Consider the following 25,624-nt stretch of genomic DNA (forward strand, 5'->3'; position numbering starts at 1 on the left):
TTTTACTTTTTAAAATGACTCGGTGGCTTATTATTTTGCTAATTGGTGTCAATGTAATTCTGTTTTTGCGCAAACTAAAAGAGCAGAAATGAAGTCAATTGGTGGCAAGCTTTTTACTTTCTGGATCTAGGTTTCTGTCAAATAATGAGGTGCACTGTTCAATTTACCCAACTCATAGCTCACTTTTACTCCAGAAATCTCAAAAGCGTCTAGTTAAAATGCTAATTTAAACATCTAGTTTGAATGTATCTACTTCCTGTCAGCCATTTTGTGAATGACATCATCATCAAATGCAAAGAGCTATAAAATGAAGACCAAGTAGCTCAAAACGCACGCGCAAAAATAACATCATCACTAATTTATTTGTTTTTACATTGAAATGACTGCTGTGCAGATTCTCCCTTAACAAATTCAACTTATTTTCCTCCTCTGTAAGGCATAAATTTTAGATCAAACTAACAAAAGACTCATCTCAGCCACCTTCCCTGCTGTGAGCAATTATCCAAAGGCAATCCTCTTACTTCACTGTGACTCAGATGCCTTACAGTGTTCCGCAAAACACTCGCATCGTCTAGCGGTAGGGGAAAAAAAAAAAAAAAAGCCTGGCACGAATACGTCACGGCTGAATTGTGCTTCTCACACTTGGCTAATTTGACATTTCAGTGATGAGACAGGCATTCCTCGACGGTGGCCATCATTCACACCCTTCAATCAGAGTGGTTTGTGATTGAGATACGTTACAAATTAATCCCTGACCTTCTTGTGCTGCTTATCGCTCAGTTTGTACGAACTTCATAACGGGATTTTTATTTACTGTTCAATGATCGACAATGGGGAAAAGATCCGAATTGAATTTTTCAACAAATTTTTATATATAAAGTTTTTTGTCAACTCGTCAGACTGCTTGCTGTTTTTTTTGGTGTTGGGAGAGGAGGGGGCGGGGTCAAGCAGGACAACATTTGAGATGTTTGCAATGCATTCACTATGATGTATTTTTCCAAGGGAAAAAATCCCGCAGTAGGTGGAGAGGTTTGAAGCCAGAAACGGTGGCAGGATGACAGGCAACTGTTGGGAGCTCGCTCAGCCCCTCAGCTATCACATTGTCAAGCCACATCGATCTGAGAAAGACCAAAAAGTGTGTCGCGCATGCGAGTGTGTGTGCGTGTGTGAGCTCAGGCCAAAAAAGAACAGGAGAACTGCCTTTTTTTTTTTTTTGGAGGGTGGGGGTGATTTTTATATGATGCTGAATGAAAGGCTGACATTTGAGCCTTGCTTTATTCCGCAAGCTGGCTGGCATTTGAAATTAATAGACGGCTCTAATAAGCATGCAGATTGACATGGCGAGCTCGTACAATAGCTGCGCTATTTCTCTCACTCTCCATTTCATCTCTTTGACAGCGACGACCGCTATGATTTTCTGGCCTTTTGTGAAAGCCCTACCACCAATTAAATAAAATGTGAAATATGACCTGAAGGGTGCGACATGCGATGGCAGAAGAACTTATTTGTAGATCAAGTATTTTTTGCCGAAAAAAATCAAAAAATGCGGACTCCGCCTCCTCCCCAACCTTGACAGCGGTGAACTTGTCACCTCCGTCTACATGATCGGCGCACGAGCATCGGGCGCGACTTTGGTGCTACTTAGCGTTTTGAGTCTCTAGAGACGCGACAGCTGTTCGCCAGCATCCCTAGAAGCGACATCACGTAAAAGAAACCAAACTTAAATTGACAGCAGTGCGGAATTGTTTTCACCCACGGTAATGTAATGTCATATATTGGACGATATCCATGGTGAAAAAAATAAAATTACAAGCACTGCACACAACTCAGAAACGTAACATGAGCATTCAGGGGAATTCATGCTGTTCCAATTAGTATCAAATACAACCATGTGACAAGACGATCAGCGGTCGCCGCGGCAACAACAGAGATGCCTGTCCCATTAACAGTACATAAAAAAATATGACAATCTAATAAGAGACAATGACGGTGATTTGGCACAACTTACAACCAGAGTAGACATATTTGGGTACTGATTAAAGCAACAGGTTAACTGTTTGATACACACAAAATGTGACGCTGTTTCGGGGACAGGAAAAGGACAAGTTTTATGACATTAATGGTTAGAAAACAGATGGAAAAGATGGCTGTCCCCTTTATATGTTATATCTTTGCGATCAACTTGACTAGCTAGCCACTCAACAGGCAACAGTTTATTGAGCGCTTCGCAACGAGATCTAGCAAAGAGAATTAAGCAGTCGCTCATTAGCGGAACGTTGAAGTCTATTGAACCCCAAACATCAGAGAGACTCTAATCCTGTACGCACAAACACACACACACACATACACACACACAGAGTGATCACATAAAGAAGTTTGTTTGTACACACAACAGTTAGCGCCGCTATGATCATGATAAGAGTTGATAAAATGCGACCCGGTGGGACTGTGTCACATGAGAGATAATCAGAGCACAGGTGTTAATTAATACACAACTCGATTCGCCTTTTGTCTGCAGTCGCAGACCTCGATTTGGATTCATGGGACAGCGGCGGAGGTTTTCTTATTTGGCTAGGCGTCGACTTCAAAGGAGCAGACTTGGAAGCGGTGGCGCCCTCAAAGGGACTACCTCAGCGAGGCCTACGTTTACGTCAAAAAAAAAAAAAAGGGCATAGTGCTTGATGTGCGGCAAATGCAAAACATGAACATGCCGCGAGATGTGTTTTTGTTGTTATTTTCCGATTAAAACGTCGACGCCGATAGCGAGGTACGGATGTCACCTCTGCACCCGACACTTGATGTTTGTCTTTTCATGTTGCGTTTGTATACAGATTCAGGCCCAAAAATGATTTAACATTAAACTGACTTAATGTTAACGTGACTTTAATTTTGAAGATACCTTCTTTGATGTATAGGACGGACTACATCAAAGCAGACATCGTTTGATTTAATTTTCAAAACACAAGATGTCTCGTACTAAGTGTTAGCATACCTCGCAGAAATGTTGTTGAACTAGTGATCTTCAAATATGAGATATGATATAATGGTCACTAAACTCGAACGGAATTTCTTAGCCGCGAACTTCGCCAATATCTTGACGCCGATTCCCATGCGCCGGTTTAAACGGCGCCGGAAGGATCAAGCAGCTTTTAGATTGTCGCTGATCTGTGTGGATGTCATCCATTTTGGAATCGTCGGGACTTAAATGGAGTTGCTTTTTGGAGAGCGGGCAAATGGAGCTTGCCTTTTCAACTGATTAGGACTTCATTGTGATTTCATCAAGTGGTGCTTGATTCGTTTGCCGTTTTTATTGTGCGGGATCAATCCCCACTAGGAGGGATGTATAATAGAGAGAAAGGCGCCATTTGTCAAAGTCCTTGGGGTGTGCAATTCGTGGCAGAAGTGTGGCGGGGTGCATGCACAGGTGTCATGTGGCAGGTTGAGAGGTGTCAGGCCGAGCGGGACGACGGGCTGATTAATCCAGCAACACCTCTGCTTTCACATCCAATGGAAGTTTTTTTTTTTTTTTATATAGCCCTCCCTGGAGGTTTTGCAAAAAGAGTTACGCTCAATTTCAAGACTCCTGAGTCATTTTGCCATTACGCTACCTGGCGCATAAAGGATGTGATCCAAAGCCCAAAAACGATGTAACCAACAAATAATCATAAAAACAGCTTTTCGGTTTCAGTATTGGAGGTGTCCGAAATAATAACTAACTAAAAAATAACTTTTGTGGATGACTGCAAGTTGTACAGAACGTGTTTTGTTTTTTGTTTTTGGGCGCACATGAGGGTTGACACGAGTTCGGAATCTCTTAACAATTGCTGCGGCTTGTTGAATTGTCTTTCGAAGTAGCTTTTGTTAACAATGTTATTAAAAATGTTGATGTACCAGAATCATCAAAAGATATTCAAAGTACCCCCAATAAAAATCCAAAAGGAAATTCAATTAGATTGTGCGATAGTCATAAAACGATCGCCGGCAGCTGTATGATCACCTATCGAGTCTAACAATCATCCGTGGAAAAGGGCGAGGTGATATTTTTTCATCTCCGGTGCCGCTGAACCTGACTGCAGGTGAAGGATCAAGCTGAAGGGGCTTATTGTTTTCCGATAGAAGTCCCTCCGGCACAGCACCGAAGCCTCCCCGAGTCTACAATGACCACCGAGGCTATCGATCGTCCGGAAGGCGGTGTTTTCGTTGTTAAATAACCACCGCGGGAAATCCGATTGAAGGTTCTGACCTTCTTTTCCGCGCCTCAGCCATCAGAAAGAATTCCAGTGTGGTGGGTGCGTTGTAGCCCAGAGTAAATAGTGTCACTTACTGTTGGATAGGAAAAGGGCCTCTGGCTTTATTGAACGTTATTAATGGAAGGGACTTTTGTGAAAGGAACGAATCCCCTGCTGATGCTGAACGGAGCTTCCTCGGATAGACTGATCGCTTCCCCGAAGGCCCAAAGTGGAGGCGGGTGACGAGAGGATGATTATGGATTGAATTTATGACTGCTTCCCCCGTTTCTTCTGCCGACACAGCGATGCAAATGTCTCCCTTATTTACTTATTTGCGCCTCGCTGTTCGATGGGGAAATTGCTCGTCGTTAGCCGCAGACATGTCGGTCTCGGTGAGAACGACAAATGAAAGAAGGAGACGGAGGAAGACCTTGGGGAAATCACAGGTTCTGCAAAATGTTCAAATAGAAGTAAAAAAAAAAAAACAAAAAAAAACCTCTACCATTTAATCACATGTGACAAGCTTGCGGCTAGCTAGCTAACAGCCTGGGTAAAAAGTTAAGGGAGTAGAAAACTGACAAATGTTGCCCACTTAGGATCTATTGCAACTTGGAAGAGGGATTCCAACATCTGGGGTCCCTTCTCTTCCCCCAAAATGGGATTTTTGAGTTTTTCCTTGCCCAGTCAGGGATTTAGCTAAACAAATTGGAGGACTTGACGGCTCTGGCTGACAGTCCGACAAGCCCAGAATGGGAATGCAAACAATGGAAAAAGCTGCCAAAGTATAAACAGCAAGAGCATAAATAGATGGACTCAAAAGCATGAAAACTGGAATTCAAAGAGAAGTATTTTTTTCAGAAAAAGACGGTCGAGACCCACTATGGTTAAGTCCGATTGAGGCAACAACAGGAAGTAGAAACCTACCAAAATAAAGCCAGCAACAGCGAATGGGCTGAATTGCATCACACAAAAGTGTAAAAACTATACGTTGGACAATAATGGCTACGAATAAGAGTCCAATGGAACGGCAACAAAAACACAATGTGGAAAACTGCCAAACTCTGACTCAAATGGTCAACACCTGACTCCGGAGATTTAAATCCAAGTCACTCATTCACAAAAGGTTGGACAATACCAGCTACAGCTACAGACAAAAACCTCCGAAGATTGTTAAAGAAGTACAAAACAGCAATGATTTATTTGATTTGTCATCGTCTATACATGTTTTCTGCCTCCTTGGCCTCTGAGCTGGTGCGTTGGCGTCTCAAGAAGAGAACACTTTTAGCAGATTCCTTGGAAACGGGGCGAGCGGAAAAGGTCTCCTTTTACATTCCTCCCGCTGCCGTCACCCTTATTAGCCTCCTAATTGGATTACGCCACGCGCCTTTGAGTCAGCTCGCCCCGCAATCTTGCCGCTGCGTGGCTTTGTTATTGACTCCCCGCTAAAGAGCAAGTGGCTGATAGCGTGGGGTGGCTACAAAAGGAAATAAGAATGAAGTGCGAAGATCTGTATCAGGGGCACGGGGGCGGGGTCATGCATGGAACCTGCCTTAAGCATGAAATAGAGCATCAAATAAAATGCCTCTTAAGTTGAATAAAGGGAAGTGGCAAGTGACTTAAGATAAAATGGTCCTAAAAACGTGCAAAAAAAAATAAATTCTCATAGGACCTCAGTCCAACCTAAAAAGATAGCAAAGGCAGTGGTGTCAACTACTAACATTAGCTGCTAACGCTAACCACTTTTGTGATCGTAACAACACAATGAGACTTCAACTCTCCTCGTCAAAGGATGAGTTATTTATTTATTATTTATGTATATTATATATGTATATATTATTATATATATTTATATAATTTGTAAAGTTTTGTCATAGTGGAGTTCATTTTTTATTGGCAACGAAAAATACGCCTAAAACTCGTGTTAACTTGTATGAGAAATAAAGTCATTATAATATATCTTGAAATTTGCATTAAGTCAAACGCGAATTTTCCTTAGTCTCAAGTTTTTTCATATAATAATTAAAGGGTTAATTTATTTCACATCTCCAGCCATAACAAATCTTAAAATGGCTGTTAAACTGTAAAGGGGAGTTTTACTGCTTCAACATGTTTTAGACATCCTTTGAGTTCCACCAAGCTTAAAAATAAAATTCTTCTCAAGTTGAGTATCAAAAGACAAAAGCAGCGGGTAAAATAAAAACGTAACGGCGAGCGCTTATCAGTATTCTTTGCAGCTATCCTCGCCGCCCGTGTCAATCTCGCTCATAGAGTGAGTGAGAGAGAGAGAGCAAGCGATAAGCGTCTGAGCGTCGCCGAAATGATTGTTCTCACCTTTAGATAATTCCAGCGTGTAGGGTGTCAGATGATTGCTGATTATCGAACGGCTTTACAGTGGATGTGAATCTCATCAGCACTTAACCTCATTGTTCCGGGAGGGGCCAGGGGTGAGCAGAATGTCAATGGGAGTGCGCCTTCTGATCTTTCTCTCACACACAAGCTCTGGATCCTACTCAGACAATTGCATGGAGAAACTCCGCACATTCTCACACCGCAAACACAAATAGATGCCTGCGCTACACACAAGTAGACTGGGGGGGGGGCATGAAAAATACATGGGACCCCTGTGTTTTATAAAAAAATAAAAAAACTCATTTGGATTCTAGTCCTTTCTCAGGGCTGAAATACCACACAGGAATATCAATGACAGCAGCAATTTGGGTGGCGGCGGAACGCTAGAATACGTGAATCCGCAGTGACATCTTAATGAGCCGCACTATAGTGCGCGCTTTATCAAGTACACGTGGAGCTGAATGTGATCAAACGTGCTTTAGTCAATACTGGCGGGAGGAAGATAATGTGTTTTGTTTTTTTAATGGCGAGAAGTCGGGAAGAAAGAATTACATTTTGAAGTACTGCACTGGGATTTTCACTTTACATAAACAAGTCCCACTTGTATTTCTTAGTTTTTGCTTTAAAATGGCATCTCATTATAAGAATGTGTGATTTTGTGAGGGCTGCGTCGAATATATGTTAATTATATATTATAAATAAATTGTGTATTATTAATTATAGATTATGAATTTATTATAAATATATTTTATATAGATTTTTTTTGTCTTTACAGCAAAAGCATGGTATATAGTAATCACAGTAACTGAGAGGATCGCACTTTTTTCTTGTCTCGACAGGAGAACCCTTACATGTGCAACAACGAGTGCGACGCAAGCACCGAGGAATTGGCTCATCCGCCCGAGCTAATGTTTGACTTTGAGGGTCGCAACCCCACCACTTTCTGGCAGTCCACCTCATGGAAGAAATACCCCAAGCCGCTGCAGGTCAACATCACGTTGTCCTGGAACAAGACCATCGAGCTGACCGATGACATCGTTCTCACGTTTGAGTCGGGCCGACCGGAGTTGATGGTCCTGGAGAAGTCGCTGGACTACGGCCGGACGTGGACGCCCTACCAGTTCTATGCCACCGACTGTTTAGACGGTTTTACGATGGAACCAAAGACGGTCGGTGACCTCACCCAGCGCACCCTGCTGGACATCATCTGCACTGAGGACTACTCACGGGGCTACGTGTGGAAGAACGACAAGACGGTTCGCTTTGAGATCAAGGACCGCTTTGCTCTATTCGCCGGGCCTCGCCTGCACAACATGGCCTCCTTGTACGGCCAGCTGGATACCACCAAGAACCTGAGAGACTTCTTCACCATAACCGACCTGAGGATTAAGCTGCTGAAGCCGGCCACTGGCGCCACCATGGTGGACGAAAACAACCTGTCCAGATACTTCTACGCCATCTCTGACATCAAAGTGCAAGGAAGGTGAGAAACGTTTGTTTTTTTTTACTTTAATTACGTCCTGTTAAATCTATTTAGCCACATTTTAAGTGTGCAGTGGGTCGTCAGTTTAGAACAAATCTGAATTCCTAACGAGGTAATGCGAGTGCATTGTATTTAAATGTTATCTTGTAAATATTCTTCTACGTAGAGAAAATCAAATATCAATTCATGTTTTTGTGTATCCATGCCAACGTCACACACTTTAGACAGCAAACCCGTTGAAATTGAATCAACAGCACCTTGGCGAATTGGTTGAAGACGCTATTAATCCCCAATCAACTCCACACAATAGACTTGGTTCTCAACCGTGGCGGTAAATGTTTTTTTTTTTTAATTTGCCTCGATGTAACACCCAACACTTCACACGCCCATATAAACGATTCACTTACCTTCTGTCAACAGAGCTACGACTCCCTCCACGCTATAGTTCGAGCAATAAAATGCACTTTTACACAACATTAGAGACATTTAATTAGGACAAGGTAAAACGCCTCTGCTGCTGCGGGTTGCTTTTCAGGGGAATGGAAACATTGTCTTCACGGCGTAGGAAAAGAGCCCTCAAGATGGTCATAAAGCATTGGCAGCTGCTCTCCAAACTGGAGCGGCTCTGCCAGCCTGGCGTTTGGTTTATGCGAGGATAACTAGGCTAGTAATGACCCATCAGAGGGGCCCCGAGGTGAATTGAAACAGTTAGTCCCTAATTGTGATTCCGTTGGCAGACGAGAACCATTAGCGCATTGGCAAATTGGCAGGAGACTAATCTTGTAATTAAGACAGTTTGCGGATGATTAAATGGTAATCACCGGGGACGTGTTGGCGGAAATTGGGGGGGGAGGGGACTTGCTCAATTTCAGCCCAGCCCGTTCAATAAATGTGATGTTAAAATGGCGTTTCAATAGAGCAAGACACACTCAAACCCGAATAAATGACGCAGGGATGACTAGCACGTATGCAATAGCATCTCCCACCAATATCTTATTTTGCCTTTCATTAGGAAAAAAAATTGAAGATGGGTCAGGCAAACAAGTGATTCATCCAATTCTACCCACTTGACTGCTCCTGGGCATCAAATGCAATTTGCCCAGCAAAAGCTTGGCGGCGTAAATTGAAATAAAAAGTACGAACCGCTTGTGTCCAGCGGTGGATCAGCAAGTGTAGAGAGTGGCTGATTAGACTTCCCAGCAACGTCGGCAGCCCTCCAGCTAGCAGCCGATGTGAAAGCCTTATCACAGTGTGTCAGCGCCTTGCAAGAAGTCCTTGTATGTGCTGATAAACTCTCCATCAGGCATGGAAGGCTTCCCAGAACCAGGTAACCTGTAGACATGGACATGAATGAGTACCAGCATACTGCATAAATACTTTTTTTCAGCCTTAACGCATTCTAATTAGACTCTGGGCACTGAATACAAAATACAAAAGACCCATCTTATTGAATGATTCAGTTCATACTGAATCAGGATGAGCAAGCGTAAGGGATCATGTGAGACCTTTGACTCGTTTCAGTACAGAAGGCGTGATGGATTGTCCGCAGCACGATAGATTTGGCTTATTTGGTTTGCCGACTCAAATAGGTGGACTCAAAGAAACACCACGGACTCAAGATGATTCGGTTGAATCGGCTCACCGAGTCGAGTCAGCAGACTCAATGGAAACATTGGGAGATGATTTGGTTCACTAATTTGAGTCAACTACAGAAACACCCAGTCGAATCAGGTGACTAACTCCAGATATAGGACTCACCAAAAACACAGAAAATTCTACTAATTTGGTTCAATTTTTGGTTTCTTAGTGATTTTCTTCTTTTTCATCCCTGAGTTGAGTCATATGCCGCTGACATTCTGATTTTCTTTTAACCTTTATAGAAAAGGCAGCAAGTGTTTTCTTTCACCTTTGCCAACTTCGGTAGCAAGGTTAGTGCCAGCTATTGATAGCATACAAGAAAACCTTGAACTGCGCCGTCTTGTCCCACCTTTTCTCATTTATTGATCATGTCTGCCGGCTAATTAAGACCTGACCGCTAGCGGCTGGCTGCGCGGTCAGAGCTGTGCAAAAGAGGGCTGCTCGGGGGGCCTGGGAACTGTAGAAGCAGCTAATCCATAAGCTGCTAATGCGCAATTGCGCTCATCCCCTTCCATGTCATTCCCAACATTGTGTCTTGTTTTATTCCCTGTCTCTTTTGACCTATTTTTTTTTTTGTTCGTCCTTAACCCTGACCCATCCTATTAACGTGACGTTCCAAAGAAAACAACAGCTGTTCAATGTAAGCCTTCGTTGTTTGACTTCTCGTTCAAGGGCAACTCACTAACACCTCCGTATAAGATTTTTCACAAACAAGGGTACTCAGAACATTTTTCTACTGTAGTTATATTTCAACCTGCGTAATTTCAGATTTTTATGCTAGGCTTGATTCATCTTGTTGAACATTGTAGCAGCTTTTGTGGTCTGACAATTCCAAGTTAGCATACATGTGTTAAAGAAAGAAAAAAACCTTAAAATGGTTGCCTGAGAGCTCCCTAATCAAAACAGTGACTTGACAGTGATTGAAAATGACGACTGCGTGCAGGTCTCTGCGCCTCCACCAAAGGCTGAAGTGAAAGTGAATTACTCCCGTACGGCGAGCAAATGATGACACACTTGCGTTTGGATGGCAAGCAAAAGAAAGTGAGAGTGAGTTGAAGTTCTGACGTGTTCAATCATTAAACCATAAGGCCACTCATTATTGAACAGGACAAGGCCACATCAGAAGACCCCAACGTGCAAATTTCCAACATCTACGTGTTTCTGCTGACGACGTCTCTCTGAGGATCGGTCACATTAGAGGAGTCATTTCAACTCAAATGGATATTTAAATTTGCCAGCTTTGCTCTCCTGAGCTTTGTCATTTTACATTCTAAGTGTAAAATGATTAAAGTCTGCCAGGAAGCCTCTTAGATAGAAAGTAAAGTATCTCCCACATCTCTATCCAGCATCAATATGAAATGGAGTTAAAAATCAAGTGCACTACTCAGCTGTGACCAGCAGAGGCACTATTGAGTCACTTTAAACTACTTTGTTAGCACTTCTGTCAGAAAGTAAATTTCATATGAAGGGAAAGTCCTTGTCTTTCTTCTACGGAGTGATTGATGTATGTAAGGCACGGCTAGCAGCCGCCCTTACTGAGCAAAGGAGCCTCCCACGGCTCGCATCCTCACCTATTCTCTCTCAAGCCGGCCATGGTCAGAAGCCGTAATGCGTCTCCATGCTGTATAAATGCATAGTGAAAGCCTCTGGAAGAAAAATTCCCAGACATGACACACGGAAAGCCTCACATGTTCTGAGAAGTGATAGATCTGACAGATACAGGAAAGAGGTGGGGAAGAAGAATCAAGGAGAAACTTTGGCCTTGTTGAAAGTTTCCAAAAATGTCCGTGTGTTAGTGGGACAAACTGGAATAACTGACAACTTTTTGACATCTTTTGAGGAGATGTAGCGCATTCGAATGGTGAAATCTGATTTTTAAAAATGCCTCCGGAGGGGCTTATGGGTGTTTTTAGCCTCTTTCACACAGAGACGATGGAAAATTGCATCAGATTTGACCAAGGATGTCTAAATGTAAGCATGAGGTTTCGTAAAATTACAGAAAATCCACACACCATTCGAAACTGGGGTCTCGGGCCTATTCATTTGTGGTTGCTTGAATTCCTATTTCTCGTACAAAATGGCGACTTGAATATAATGATTTCGACCTCTAAGGTTCCTCGATTATAAATATGCAAAAGGTGTTTAATTTATACACTGATTTCATTTACAAAAATGAAAAAGTAGAGGTGGGCTTGAGGTCAAATGTATAAAAACGTGTCTGTTTTGGAGAGTTAGAATATCAACGGCGTAAACTTTAATGAGCTGAAACATGCTCAGAGTTGACCCGGTCACAGCAACATGACATGGTAGGTCAGTCGCTGCCCGCAGAGGTTTGTGATCTGATCCCGCTTCAACAACCTAACTTAAGCTGGTTGAATTGCGTACCGAATTGCCATCATATCAAATTTAACTGCCTCAAAATAAACACGACAAAGTGGAACCAAACTAACGGTTTTGACAATGTCGCTCATTTCAATTCACGTTCTACATTTGCAAACGGCGATGAGATTGTGTCAGGGAAAAGGAAGGACGGCAAAGTCACCTCATTATGCCGCCATGCATCACCGTGAAATTGAGCCGTCCGATTAGGCTTGTTTCCGTCGCGCTGCGCCGTGCCCGATTTTTGTCATTCTTCTACGTCCCATGTAATATATCTCGAGATGATTGTGTGTGCCAGACGGATCGCAAGTTAATTCGACGCACTCCCAATTTTAGGTTGCGCGCAAATTTGAATTTCCTTGCCCGGTGCTTGAATTTCTTTGCCCGGTGTTGCTCCGAAGTTGTGATTTGTTTCAAAGACAAGTAATAACACGCTTCAGAAAATCTGCATCAAAAACTTTGAGAAGGTGAAAGGAGAAAATGAGTCAGCAAAACCAATGAACATTAAATCTACTATGCCTGCTTGTGCACTCACCTGGCACAGATTGAGAGACGACCGTTCGGATATCAGTTCCATGCTCCCCGTCTTTTTAACAAGATTAACAAACACCTCGCGGCACCATTACTTGCGGAAAGCGTGACGTGAGAATTCAAGAAGCCCCCCGGCCCCGTTTGCCACACTACTTGTACGACGTGATCGTACGCCTCGTGTTGAAATGTCGACTGGGGCCTCCAGAGATCAGTTTGTGTGATATACAATTTCCACGTCTATTATTTACAAAGGCAGCCCGGCCTTTAACGAGCGCTAATTAAACGCTGGAGACTGCCAAATGACTGGCAGTAAACATGGCAGCATGTGACAGGCATCTGTAGTCGGAGGAAAAGAGGGAGGGGGGGCTTCCCACCTCCCAACCCGAGTAACGCTGCCTGGTTGTGCGGACCCGCACTTGAACCTGACTTGCGAATTCTGTCAATCACACCGGCAGCAGCTGCCATGGTTCACTGGGCACGTACTGAGAGGATTGTGTCCATGTGTGTGTGTGTGTGTGTGTGTCTGTGTGTGTGTGAGCAATTGGGATTAGCAGACTAGCGTGTGCCGATTTCAACAAGTAGCAAACATTTCTGTCTTGAGCTTGTTGGCTTATTGCGAGCAGGAGGAAGATAAATAAATGCTTTGCTTTGTTAGCTGTTGCTCGGCACAAATGCGATTGAATTGTGAATAAGTAACTCGAGAACGGTCTGTGAATAGCAGAGTGCGAACATTGCCAAGGATAATCATTTATTTCTTTATTCATTTTCAACATGGAAGAGTAAAAATAATTTCAATCTGAATATTGATCGTACAGGTCCTGATAGGATGGAGGCAATGAGTTAGCTAAATTTGATTTGCAGGTAATCCTAGCTAAGTACCACATCTAAAATAGCAGTGAACGCTCCTGGTTTGATATTTAGAGGAAAATGTTTAGATCTTTTAAAATGACAGAAAAACATCTTTTGAACTTCTGAAAAAGCGTTTGTCTTAAGTTTAGACCAATTAGATCAGTGGTTCCCAAAGTGGGCGGTACCGCCCCCCTGGGGGCGGTGGAAAGATCTGGGGGGGCGGTGAGGACGAAGGGGGCGGTAGGGGGGCGGTGAGGACGAAGGGGCGGTAGGGGGCGGCAGTCCGAAGTCAGAAGTTGAAGGGGGCAGTAGGGGGGCGTCAGTCCGAAGCCAGAAGTTCGAACGTTTGTTTGACGACACGTGCAGTAGTACGAGTCAGTCGACGGGGGGGACGGACGACAATTTGTACACATGTGCGGTTGTGGGTGGACGGACGACAATTTGTACACAACATGTGCGGTTGGACGAGTCAGTCGACGGGGTGGGGGGGGGGGGGGGGGTTGGGGGGGGTTAGGGTTAGGAGGGGGGCGCTAGGAATTCACTGGGGAGCCAAGGGGGCGCTAGTCTGAAAGTTTGGGAACCACTGCATTAGATCAATTCAGCTATTTTATTAGGTTGCATCTCCATCTTATCGACAGAATTCCAAAGAATTTCTTTTCAAAATGGCGGAAGGTTGACAGTAAACCTACATGATCATCATGACCAAATCCTTTGTCATCAGTGGTTGACCTTTCTAATATTGTATAAAAAGAGAGAATGTTTCCAAGCTTGCAACTGGAGAAAGACACGGAGAGGTTTCAAAGGATATTCGCACATCAGCAGATGAAACACAAGATGATCATGATGCTGTTTTGCGAGCAAATCCAGCCACAACCACTGAAGCGGCGTCTCCGCCATCCAGAGGGTTTAGATCCTCCCCGTGTGTGTTTTTGCAGCGAGGCGCCGTGCTTGTCGCGAAGGCGGTTGCGGCGGAGCTTACAAATTTAGATTTCTTTTAAGTGTCTCGTTGTAGCTGAAGTGTGTGCAAAGCGGCACTTTAATGAGCTCGCGGTTCCCACCGGAGGAGGTGGCGCAGGGGTACGCAGAGTTAGTCGATGGCTTCGGGGGAACATTGGGGAGCATAAAATAGCAAGCAAACGCTTTGTACATCAATCATCTAAAACCATTCATATTTGACTAAATTGAATTTGAATAACTCGTGTATACCTCTGAGGGAAAAAAATATATGTACATATATTTCCCCTCAGAGGTGTGTATATCTATATCTATCTATATCTATCGATCTATCAATCTAGATCTAGATCTATAGATATATAGATATATATGTACACATTTATTTAAAAGGTTTATAAATACGTATATATTTTTTCCCCTCTGAGGTATACACAAGTTATTAAAAAACATAATAAATATAATAATATAAATATATAATAAATTTATATATATAGTATATATTTTTCCCCTCTGAGGTATACACAAGCTATTAAAACAAATATATATATATATATATATATATATATATATATATATATATATATATATATATATATATATATATATATATCAAAGTCAAAGTCAAAGTCAGCTTTATTGTCAATTTCTCCACATGCCAAAGACACACAAAGAAACCGAAATTTCGTTCCCCCCTATCCCACGGTGACATGACATGGCTCACAACAGACAAACAAGTAAACAAGTATAACAAAAGTGTGCTGAATAAATAATGAATAAATAACACAACAATAAATAAATAAGAGGAGCAGAAAAAAAAGGAGCAAGTGCGCGTACAGCAGACATTCCCGAAAATAGCGCAACAGTGCCGCACGCTACGCAAAAGGGGGTAGTGAGTTCAGGGCCCTAACAGCCTGGAGAAAGAAGCTGTTGGCGAGTCTGGTGGTGCGGGAGCGCAGGCTCCTGTACCTCTTCCCAGAGGGCAGAAGGTCAAACAAAGAGTGAGCCGGGTGACTCACATCTCTGGCAATCGAGGTTGCCTTGCGGGCGAGATGGGAGGTGTAAATGTCCTTCAGGGAGGGGAGCGAAGCACCAATAATCTTACCAGCCGTATTCACTATGCGCTGCAGGGCCTTCAAGTTCTGTTCAGTGCAGTTACCACCCCAGACAGCGATGCAACTGGTGAGGACGCTCTCAATGGTGCCACGGTAGAATGTAGACAGGACTGCCTGAGGAGCACATGCACGCCTGAGCTTCCGCAGGAAGTACAGGCGGCGCTGAGCTTTCTTTGCCAGTGACGAGGTGTTTGCGGACCAGGAGAGGTCCTCACTGATGTGCACCCCCAGGAACTTGGTGCAGCTCACCCTCTCCACCACAGCACCGTCGATGATCAGCGGCAGGTGTGTTGTGTGACCCTTCCGGAAGTCAATAATGATTTCCTTGGTCTTATTGACGTTCAGCAGGAGGTTGTTGTCCCTGCACCACGTGGTCAGAAGGTCAACTTCCGACCTGTACTGAGTCGCCCTTCGTGATGAGACCCACCAGAGTCGTGTCGTCAGCAAACTTCACTATGCGGTTGTCGCTGTAGGTCGCAGTGCAGTCATGCGTCAGCAGGGTGAAGAGCAATGGACTGAGCACGCAGCCCTGGGGGGCCCCCGTGCTCAGCGTGATGCTGGCGGAGATTTTGTCGCCAACACGCACCACCTGAGGCCTCTGACAGAGGAAGTCCAGTAGCCAGTTGCAGAGGGAGGTACTGAGGCCCAGCTCGTCGAGTTTGCAGATGAGTCGCTGCGGCACAATGGTGTTGAAGGCAGAGCTGAAGTCCACAAACAGCAACCTCACATATGAGTCCTTTCTCTCCAGGTGGGTGAGGGCCGAGTGGAGGGCAGAGCAGATGGCATCCTCAGAGGACCGATTGGCACGGTACGCAAACCGGAAAGGGTCAATGGTGGGGGGGAGAACGGACTTGATGTGCTCCATGACCAGCCGCTCAAAGCACTTCATGATGATGGGCGTCAGTGCCACAGGGCGGTAGTCATTGAAGCAGGACGGTGCAGGTTTCTTCGGCACAGGAACGATGGTGGCAGCCTTGAAACACGAGGGGACGATGGCCTGCTGCAAGGAAACGTTAAAGATGTCCGTGAAGACACCCGACAGCTCCCCAGCGCAGTCCTTCAGCGCTCGACCCGGGATGTTGTCAGGGCCCGCCGCCTTACGGGTGTCAATAGCGGCAAGCGCCCTCCTCACACCGTCGGCAGAGAGGCGCAGGGGCTGCTCGTGTGGGGGGGGGAGTGGTCTTCAGCGGGCAAGTGCTGTTCTGGGCGTCGAAGCGAGCAAAGAAGCGGTTCAGATCGTTCAGCAGACGGACGTCGCTCTCACAGCTCCTCGGCGCGGGCTTGTAGTCCGTGATGGTCTGAATGCCCCGCTAAAGGCTACGTGCGTCCTTGCTGTCCTTGACGTGGGTGGAGACCTTGCACGAGAACGCCTTCTTCGCTTCTTTGATGCCTCGGGACAGGTTGGCCCTCGCTGTCCTCAAGCCAGCCTCATCCCCCGCTCTGAAAGCCTTGTCCCTGGCCCTCAACAGTCTGAGGACAGCCCCCGTCAGCCACGGCTTCCAGTTTGCGCGAGTGACGACGGATTTCGAGCAAATATATATATATATATATATATATATATACAAATAAAAATGCGAGGATGGTGAACCCAAATTGACAAAATTATACACCCCCAACCACATGCACATTTTTAATTGTGTGTTGTGTTGGCATTAAGGGTTAAATTAATTATATAAATGTCATGATCAAAAGGCTGCACTTTCCCCTGTGTAAAGTATTTTATTTATTTTTTTTCTTAATGACAGTGCCAGCGGCAAAAGCATGCAGTCGCTGCAATCCCCACCCACTGGACTCCACATTCTCTCACGAGCCAGTTGGGGCCAGATGATCCAGATTTTGCTGGTTTTTAATTAAATGGAAGGTCAAATCTAATCGCTCTTGACTTTAGGGAGCAACTACCTGTCTGCGTGGCAGAAGGGCAACACCCCGTCATTAATTTCATAAAGCAAGGTAGTAGTGGTGGGTTTGTGGGGGATTTCATTGATTAAAAAGTTCTGGACTTTGGGGAAATATGTGGTATGAGAAGGGTTATGATAGTGACTGCAAATGTCTTCTGGTCGTCAATACACAATCTGATATCAAAAAGCAGTGTTCTATGGCATGAAATGATTTAGTACTGTATTAACTCAATCACTGCCATGGATGAGAATAGACGTCAAACATCAATTTGTAGTGGGTTGGCAGTGAATGAATTAATAATAATTAATCTGGGTTTAATGTTGCTATTCTTGCATAATACACAGATATTGACAATACATCAATACATGGAAGCTATTCAGTATCGAATTTAGACAGATTAGATTGGTGACCAAGTTTGGTGTGTTATCAACCGTCAGTGGCTGTAGTGTGCCGTTTCTTGTTGACGGTCATTTACCGGCAATCTCCTTCCCAAACTGCAGGCTATACTTTCCCCTTCTCCCTTCAGCGATCTATCATTAACGTGAGATGTCACCGCAAGGCCAGGAAGTCAATTAGAATGGATGTATTTTAGACTGCCGCTGTCATTTTTCCGTCTCGTGTTCGCCGGCTTCGCATTGCCCGGATCAGCTCTTGTCTCTCCGATGATGGAAGTGTTTGGTGTGAAAAAACAAAACAGCCGCTCGATGCTCTGGGGAAGGGTAGGGTGTCAAATCGACTGGACGCTCACTCGCCCTTAGACCATTTTCCTCTTACGCCAGATGTAACCTCTTCAGGTCTTCGTCAAAATAGGGTAAGTCGAGCTTATCTTGAAGCTATCGCCGCTCAATCAGATCCCTGTTTCATGCTCCCTTAGCAACGAGTGCCTTTCATTTAGCGGTCCCTGTTCTCTTCCTTCGCAGAGGCACTGACAAATGAGGCCTTGTTTTTTTATTCCGCCTCTCTCTCTCTCTCTCTCTCTCCCTCTCCAAAGCGAAGAATAATCAAGCTTTGATACGAGTCAAACAACTCAAGCGGGATTTCAATTTACCAATGTCAAAACAAAGCAACTTTTTGCCATGGATTCCTCGGGCGACCATCTTGTGTGCTGTGTTTTCTCTCCCCGTCTCAGGTGCAAGTGCAACCTACACGCCAACAGCTGCGTGTTTGACAAGGGGAAGCTGGGCTGCGAGTGTGAACACAACACCACGGGGCCCGACTGCAGCCGCTGCAAGAGGCACTACCACGGCCGAGCCTGGAGCGTGGGTTCCTACCTTCCCATCCCCAAAGGAACGGCAAATATATGTGAGTGCATCGCTGTCGTTTACCATGGAGACCATCTGGTTACAGCTAGCAGCTGTTCCTGGCGTCACCATGGCGATCCTTGTGGAAAGCGGAACCATCTGATCAGGCTTTCAAATTCTGATTTAGTCATTCTTGTTGTTGTTGTGCTGAGTCACAACCAATGTGGGCCATCTAGTCATTTCCAAGTACCCCCCACCCTGACTTACCCCCTAGTGGGTCGTTATGACGCCAATCAGCATGTACTGCGGGAATCAACTCATGGCTGGGCGCAAGACCAAAGGAAAGAACAAAAGTTGCTCAGAACATTTCTGATGGATCTTGGGTTATTTCTGGCACAGAACTAAATATGAACTGCTTGGAAATGTATCAGAAAGTCCACACTCTCAGAACTGAGGCAGCTACCATTGAGATAGGTGTCAGAAAAAAAAAAACATAGTCCGATTCATTTGTTGAGTTCCTCCTCTCGAAACTCCGCCTCAGGCATTTTGGTTTTGCTGCAACATAATTCCCACATCTGCCATTCTTCTGCCTGTTGAATTAATTAATAGTCACCCTTTCATTCGCTCACGAGCAATTGAGCGCTGATTTCACTGTCAAGAGTCCACTTGAAATTCTGCCTATTTTTCTGCCCGTTCGCAGGCAGAAGGTGCTCTTTTGCATGATCCACATTAGGATCTTGGATGGGAGTTGAGTCACATTCATCAAATCCCATGCCTTCGGCAGGGGGGGGGGGTGGGCCTCTATAAATCTAATACAGTCACTCGGGGATGCGGACGGGCAGGCGAAGCCAGATGGCGGACGGATCCGAGCCTCTGCTCGTGTGTTCACACTGACTCAGCCTCGCCATCATGACACACGTTGCGACGCCAGACACTCTGTTTGATCACCCTCGCTTAGGCAGATCGCATTTCCAATCGATCTGCGATTTGGTGTCAGGAAACGGTTTGCTCTCGATAATATCGCGTCTCTTTGTTGTCGTACATGCGACGACGCACCGTGAATCCGAGAAGATATTGCCGGTTTCACCTTGCACCCGCTGAGCAGTGGATTGACAGGCTGTTATTAAAAAGAAAAAAAATCCCAAAGCATGGCCGCATCTGCAGTGAACTGATGAAACTCGGGTCTAGCCGCTTCAAAAGCAATATTAGCGCTTATTTGGCAGCCGGATAAAATGCAATAATGTCGCACATGGAAGTGACGAAACAATATTGCTCCCCCTGAGGTGCCAAATGAACTTATTTTTATCTTGGATTATTTTTATTCCCCGTTCCTTCATCTATTAGCGTTTCTGACAGGAATATTAAACATATAGTGGGCCTGGTATGAAGACAAATACGCTGAGCGTGCAGAACGTAATTAGGCTTTAATAGCGCTCATCTGTCATTAGGGTCTTCCTCTTTAATCACGGCGGTCGTTCGTTTTGTACGTGGGAACGCCATGCGGGTTATGCGATTGAGCTTTTGGAACATGCGTGACCACTTTGGCTTGAAAGGGTGACATTTTATGGAAAAGTGGCTGTTTAACTGCTTGGGTGGGAACAGGTCAAAACACCTTTACAAATATCGCCTGCTTGGTGAAATTGAGGCTTTCTTTCCATTACTTTGCCGCCTCTTTAAAGAACTTACTGGAACGACTTTTCACTAAATTGATTGTGTGTGTTTTATACTGAAACGCTGCTCTTGCAATCTCTCCTCAGGTATTCCAAGCAGTCACGGACCAGCTCGTGAGTAGACCATTTCTTTATCAATACGCATGATTGGGACTGTCCTCCATATTTGTGATGTCGGTAACGTCGGCATGCTAGATGCGCTTCCTTCCTGTCGTCCATGGTGCACAACGTTCATCCAGTCATGCCACTTAGCCGGAATTACATTTTAATTCTCTGCTTGATGAGACGATTACAAGAGGACAGTTGGCGATTTTAGCATCAAATTGACGTGGTCATTTCTTGATTAGCATTTCGGAATACAGTCGACCAGTCCTGGATGCTGGTCGAACTATTATTCTTTCCATATAAAATAATAGAAACGGAATGAATCGGCTTCTCCGTAGTCATAAGGGACGAAGTCCTGCCCGCAACTAGCAAAACTCAAAGACCAAATCTGTTGAGAGAGACAGTAGATTTGATTTCAACAGTTGAAGCCAATTTTTGTGGAATTGTTCTCTGCTGCTTGAGTCAGGTGCCACAAGGCTCATATCTCAAATATTTGCTCTCAACTCAAAGCAAAAAAATACGATGGTATCAATAGTGTTTGAATTTTAAGGTTCCACTGCGTACTTTACTTTGTAGAAAATGAAACACCCAGTTACTTGGCTTACTTAAGCATTTATATTTGAGTGTATTTATTGGCTAGAATTGTTTTTAAAATAGTTACTGTGATGGCTAATTCTCTGTTAGCTAGCATATCATATTGATCATTCATTTTATATTGCCATTTTAGGAACCACCTGTGTATAGATTAACAAAACATAACAAAACCAGCAAATCATGTCAGGCTTTAGTATGGTAGGCAGGTCTACAGGGTTAGTTTAAAAGAAGTAAAAAATACAATACTAGCATCCCGCATGTTTGGCTTGGTCTATCAGCAGGGAGTGCAAAGAGTCATTTCTACCTCCCACTCAGGAGCAGAGACTAATATTTGCCCGCAGCCAGAGAAGAAAAGTCAATTTTTTTTAAAGGCTGTGGCTCCTACCATGTCTTCCCCACCCTGCATGCTGATGCCTGAAGGTGACTCTTTAGTCGCAGGTGACAGAGCAGCCGCCACATGTAAACGTCTCCAACTTTGTCATCCATCTCCACTGCATGCGGACGTCACTAAATCACATCCTTGGAGTCCGAATGCGCTATGCAAATGTTCTTGGGAACGTGCATGCTATCCCTGTGCTTCAACCGGCATGACTCTTGTGACAACCCAGAGCGATGTGTAACATTTCCCCGTCTTTACGCAGATCGAGCAAACGCGTCATCTCTCGGCGTCGCAAATCGTAACCAAGGTAGGCTTAGAGGCTTTGTGACTTCGGCATGCTAATGTCAAGAGAAATAAAATTAAACAAACACAACCCCCCCGCCCCCGCCTGCTTGGTCTCTGAGGGATGGAAAATAACCGTTCAATTGTCCGACCAGGACTTCCTTCCGTCTTTCAAAATTGGGTTACAAACAATTTTTTAAGGTGTCAATTATTGCTGAGGGTGTTAAAGGAGGTTTTCAAGACTGGGTTAAGACTGAGATTGTGGCAACTGTGCAAGATCCCAAAGTGAAAGAAGCTTTTGGTGTAGGGCTGCTTTCATCACGCAAGCAAGAGATCCCCGAGACCCCCTGGGCGTGAGTTTATTATGTAGAGGGGTCTGGATAGATCGAGCCTTAATCCTCGGGTTCGCATATCCTGTACATTGTGTGCTGAGTCATACCTGCTCCACATGAGCTCGATGTAAAGCAAACTTCGGCCGGCACACCGATTTGTGGATTAGGAAGAAGATATGCGGTTCATACTAGATAACAGCGCTGTATAACCAACAAAGTAACACCGTTGGCCTTTGTCGAACGGCAACCGTCGGGTCTGACTGCAAGGAGTGTGATTAATAATCAACGTCGATCCTAGAAGTCGTGATTAATGTCAGAGCTTTCATGTTAATATGATAACAGGAGAGGCGCGGCGTTTCGGCTTACCCTGACATCATGGCGAAAGTTATCGATCGGACGTAATAGAGGCAAACGGTATATAATTAGAAGATGCTGTATCTGAAAACTGTCTCCCATTATTTACTTGCACTGGGGCATCTGCAGCGTACCGACAGGGGACATTTGGAAATTTTATTCATATTCCACAAACAAAGCATGAATCAGAACACTGCGTTTCAACTAGTTGGGCTGCACAGAACAAAGAAATTTTTTGTGTTGACACTTTGGCTTCAACATAATTTGCTTGTTATCCTTTCTACCATTGTTGTGTTACTGTGGCCACGTTGACCTGGAGGACAGATCTGTCTAAATAATTTTACCGCTAGAACCGTCACACATCTCACGGCACGTGGTGGACGTATGTCGCCCAGAGAGGATGAAGAGAGGACAAATTATTCTTGCAGCAGATACCATCAAACAATGGGACCATATGCACAGCAACACATTAAGGATGTGTTCTTGTGTGCCGACAGCAAGTGCAATAATATGTGTAATTATTTCTGGCTGCAAAAAAATTAAATAAAAAACACGATCCGCGGATGTCAAGATAAAGAACAGGTGTTTATTAACTAAACCATGACTGTTGTAGCTGTCAAAGCCAGAGCACGACAAATAAAATGGTAAGAGGAAAGATTACCTCTTGGGTTTTAACCACGGAACCTCTGACAGTACTTTGACAAGTTACAAGTTCACGACTAAGAAAATGTCTCTTCTTACATCAGATCTTTACCGAGGCACAAGCATCAAATCATGACATCATGAAAAGAATTGGTAGGGAGGATGCTGCTTCCACTCTACAAATACACTCAGTGGTTTATATATAGTCGGAGCATGATCTAAACTCTCTCCAAGGGCACCCTGATGGGAATCAGAGTGAAAATGATCATGTTAGCATTGATATGCCTTTAAGAGGAATTACCGGTGCATTTAAAATGGGCCTGGTAATACAGTATGCCCAAAGCTTGATCTTGTCGGACTTTCATTAAAGAAATCAAAACAAATAGATTTCAAGACTCAGTGTCTGTCTTCAATCTTTAGCTATCAATAGATCTGGTTAGCTTAAATTAGCCATGGTAGAGTTTCGACAACTAAACGCTTATTACGCTTTTGGAATTGCAATATGCCAATGTCAACAAAGATGATGTTGAGAAAAAAAAAAAAAAAAAATTGCTTTAAATATTCTTTCCACCAAAAACCTGGCTTTGAGTCATTTCCCGGTTCTGATTATTTCACAATTTATTGCCAAAACAGTTTGCCTCCTTGAAAAAATATTACATATGATAAAAATGCTTATCTTAATGACCTTTTAAAATGACTTTTGTCAGGAGCGACATCGTACATGCTCAGTTTACAAAAAGCTGAGGAATGGGCCACTTTAGCGTAAAAATAAAAAAATAAAAAAAGATGATTATACCGTGGGTGCAATCCAATTACATGGCAATATCTGGGTAAATATTACAGGATTTGCACGTCTGCCAACAGTGAGGGCTGCTCAGGGATAATGGACTTGAGAATTGTTTTTGTGCAGAATAGTGAATCGTAGCTTATGTACACCTCATCAGTCAGTGAGAAAACACTCAATTCATTTTTTGTTTGTTTCTGAGCATACAATATTTGTACCATTCCCCCAAATTTAAATGTTCATAAATCACAAGGCATGCATAGGTTTCAGCAGAGCTTCAATGCATTCACTCACCATTTGTTTGTTTCTGCGAGGAGTTCCAGAGTCAAGTTTTGGATGCTGGATGGATTGTATTCTGATCTTTCAAGCTTGAAGTCATGTTGACTGTCATTTAATGCATTTGCATTATCCAACCGAGAAGCCTGCTGGATATGGCTAGATCAATGTCCACACATCTCTATTAGGGCGGCCATCTTGCTTTGACCCTTGACCCAATCAATGAGAGCACACCCCTAAATGCAGTAGCCATACCTGGCCAGTGCGGGGCATACGAAGCAAAAAAGAACATATTAAAGTCAAAACTTCAACAACAGTAGTTAAATACAAAAAAAAGGAAACCTTTTACAATTCTTCATCTCACAATATAATTACCTTTTATTCTACTTGTCGCACGCATGGACGCGAATCACTTCACGCATGCGGGGTTCGTTGTTAAAATAATAATTCCTTGTTTGGCACGCTCAAACATTGCGAATAAAAAACCTCTTGAATCTTGAATCTTGAAATAATAAATTTACTGAAACACACACAATAGCGGCAATTAAAGTCACGACCCGGCGAAACTCGCGTTCACTGTCAACTACATCCGGGTACTGAGAATACGTTATAAACATCACACTTTCCATGTTATACGCAAAATTATACATTGTACAACCGTATGTATCATATTCTCAATGAATAATTAATACCAGTAGTATTACAAGTTCTAACCATCAACTTTTCAACAGATTTACTCACCTGAAACACACACAACAGCGGCGGTCATAGTCACGACCCGACGAAACTCCCGCTCACTGTCAATTACTTCCGGGTACTAAGGACCCCCCGTAGTTGTCCCAGGTGCCTTATTGAAATCCCCAAATATTCACCACTGATACTATACAGTACTATTTACATATAACGGCATATAACGTGTTCAGAAACATCACAAAGTAATTAAAAAAATAACAGTATGAGTATGAATGTCCATTCAAATGTCCCAAAAACCACCATGGGCTCCACATACTAATTAAATAAGTGATGCACAAATACAACTTCTTTCAAGTACGTCAAACAACATTGGCAAACAAGTTGTTTTATAGCATAAAAGCCGAGCTAAAGCTAATGAAATAGCACTTAAAGAATTATTTTTTTCATTGTCAGTATGAGCAGGTATGTCAAATTGTTAAACTCTCACATTTTTAAAAAGGTATTAAAGCGACTGCATACAAGTGACTGAATTTTACCCTTTTTTTTTTTTTTTACATAAGCTCAGTGTGAATATTTTTCCCACCTCTGATTAAAAGGCAGTTTTGGGAGCTTGTTGAGTGTCTTCTTCACCTCCCGGCGCTGAATATGAACACAGCGGGCTGACTTACAATACACACGCTGTTTGATTCATTAATTTCACCTCATGGCTGCCGTGCTTTGCTGCTCTTTTGTGTTGCCACTCTAAAAATGTCTCGTGAAAGTCCTTGTCCCGACCTCCCTCAAGAGTCCGGGTGACGCAGGACAAGACGAGAAGAGGCAGCTCATGCCCCCGTGGATGCTCCTGTCGAC

At 43.9% G+C, this 25,624-nt stretch overlaps 1 protein-coding gene and 1 long non-coding RNA gene across 5 annotated transcripts in view; one reads left to right on the forward strand and one right to left on the reverse strand.

The window, feature by feature from the left end:
- Positions 1-25,624, forward strand: part of LOC125985185 (netrin-G1) — a 36,860-nt gene that overhangs the window by 8,817 nt on the left and 2,419 nt on the right. For 2 of the 3 annotated variants that reach the window (XM_049747811.2, XM_068653541.1), the window contains exons 3-6: positions 7,418-8,061; positions 18,553-18,725; positions 20,422-20,448; positions 21,675-21,719. In XM_049747811.2, coding sequence (XP_049603768.1) covers positions 7,418-8,061; positions 18,553-18,725; positions 20,422-20,448; positions 21,675-21,719 — 889 coding nt within the window. The remainder of the gene's footprint in view (positions 1-7,417; positions 8,062-18,552; positions 18,726-20,421; positions 20,449-21,674; positions 21,720-25,624) is intronic. The other variant, XM_049747813.2, reaches the window with a different exon arrangement.
- Positions 8,083-25,299, reverse strand: LOC125985285 (uncharacterized). Of its 2 annotated transcripts, XR_007487268.2 has the most exons (4): positions 24,824-25,299; positions 24,458-24,602; positions 24,101-24,337; positions 8,084-9,393 (listed from the first exon to the last, which is right to left on the reverse strand). It is a non-coding gene; the product is annotated as an uncharacterized lncRNA (long non-coding RNA). The 2 variants fall into 2 exon arrangements; XR_007487267.2 differs by lacking the exon at positions 24,824-25,299 and having other exon boundaries at positions 8,083-9,393; positions 24,458-24,805.

Source organism: Syngnathus scovelli, chromosome 17 (assembly GCF_024217435.2).
Source record: "Syngnathus scovelli strain Florida chromosome 17, RoL_Ssco_1.2, whole genome shotgun sequence".
Classification (NCBI taxonomy): domain Eukaryota; kingdom Metazoa; phylum Chordata; class Actinopteri; order Syngnathiformes; family Syngnathidae; genus Syngnathus; species Syngnathus scovelli.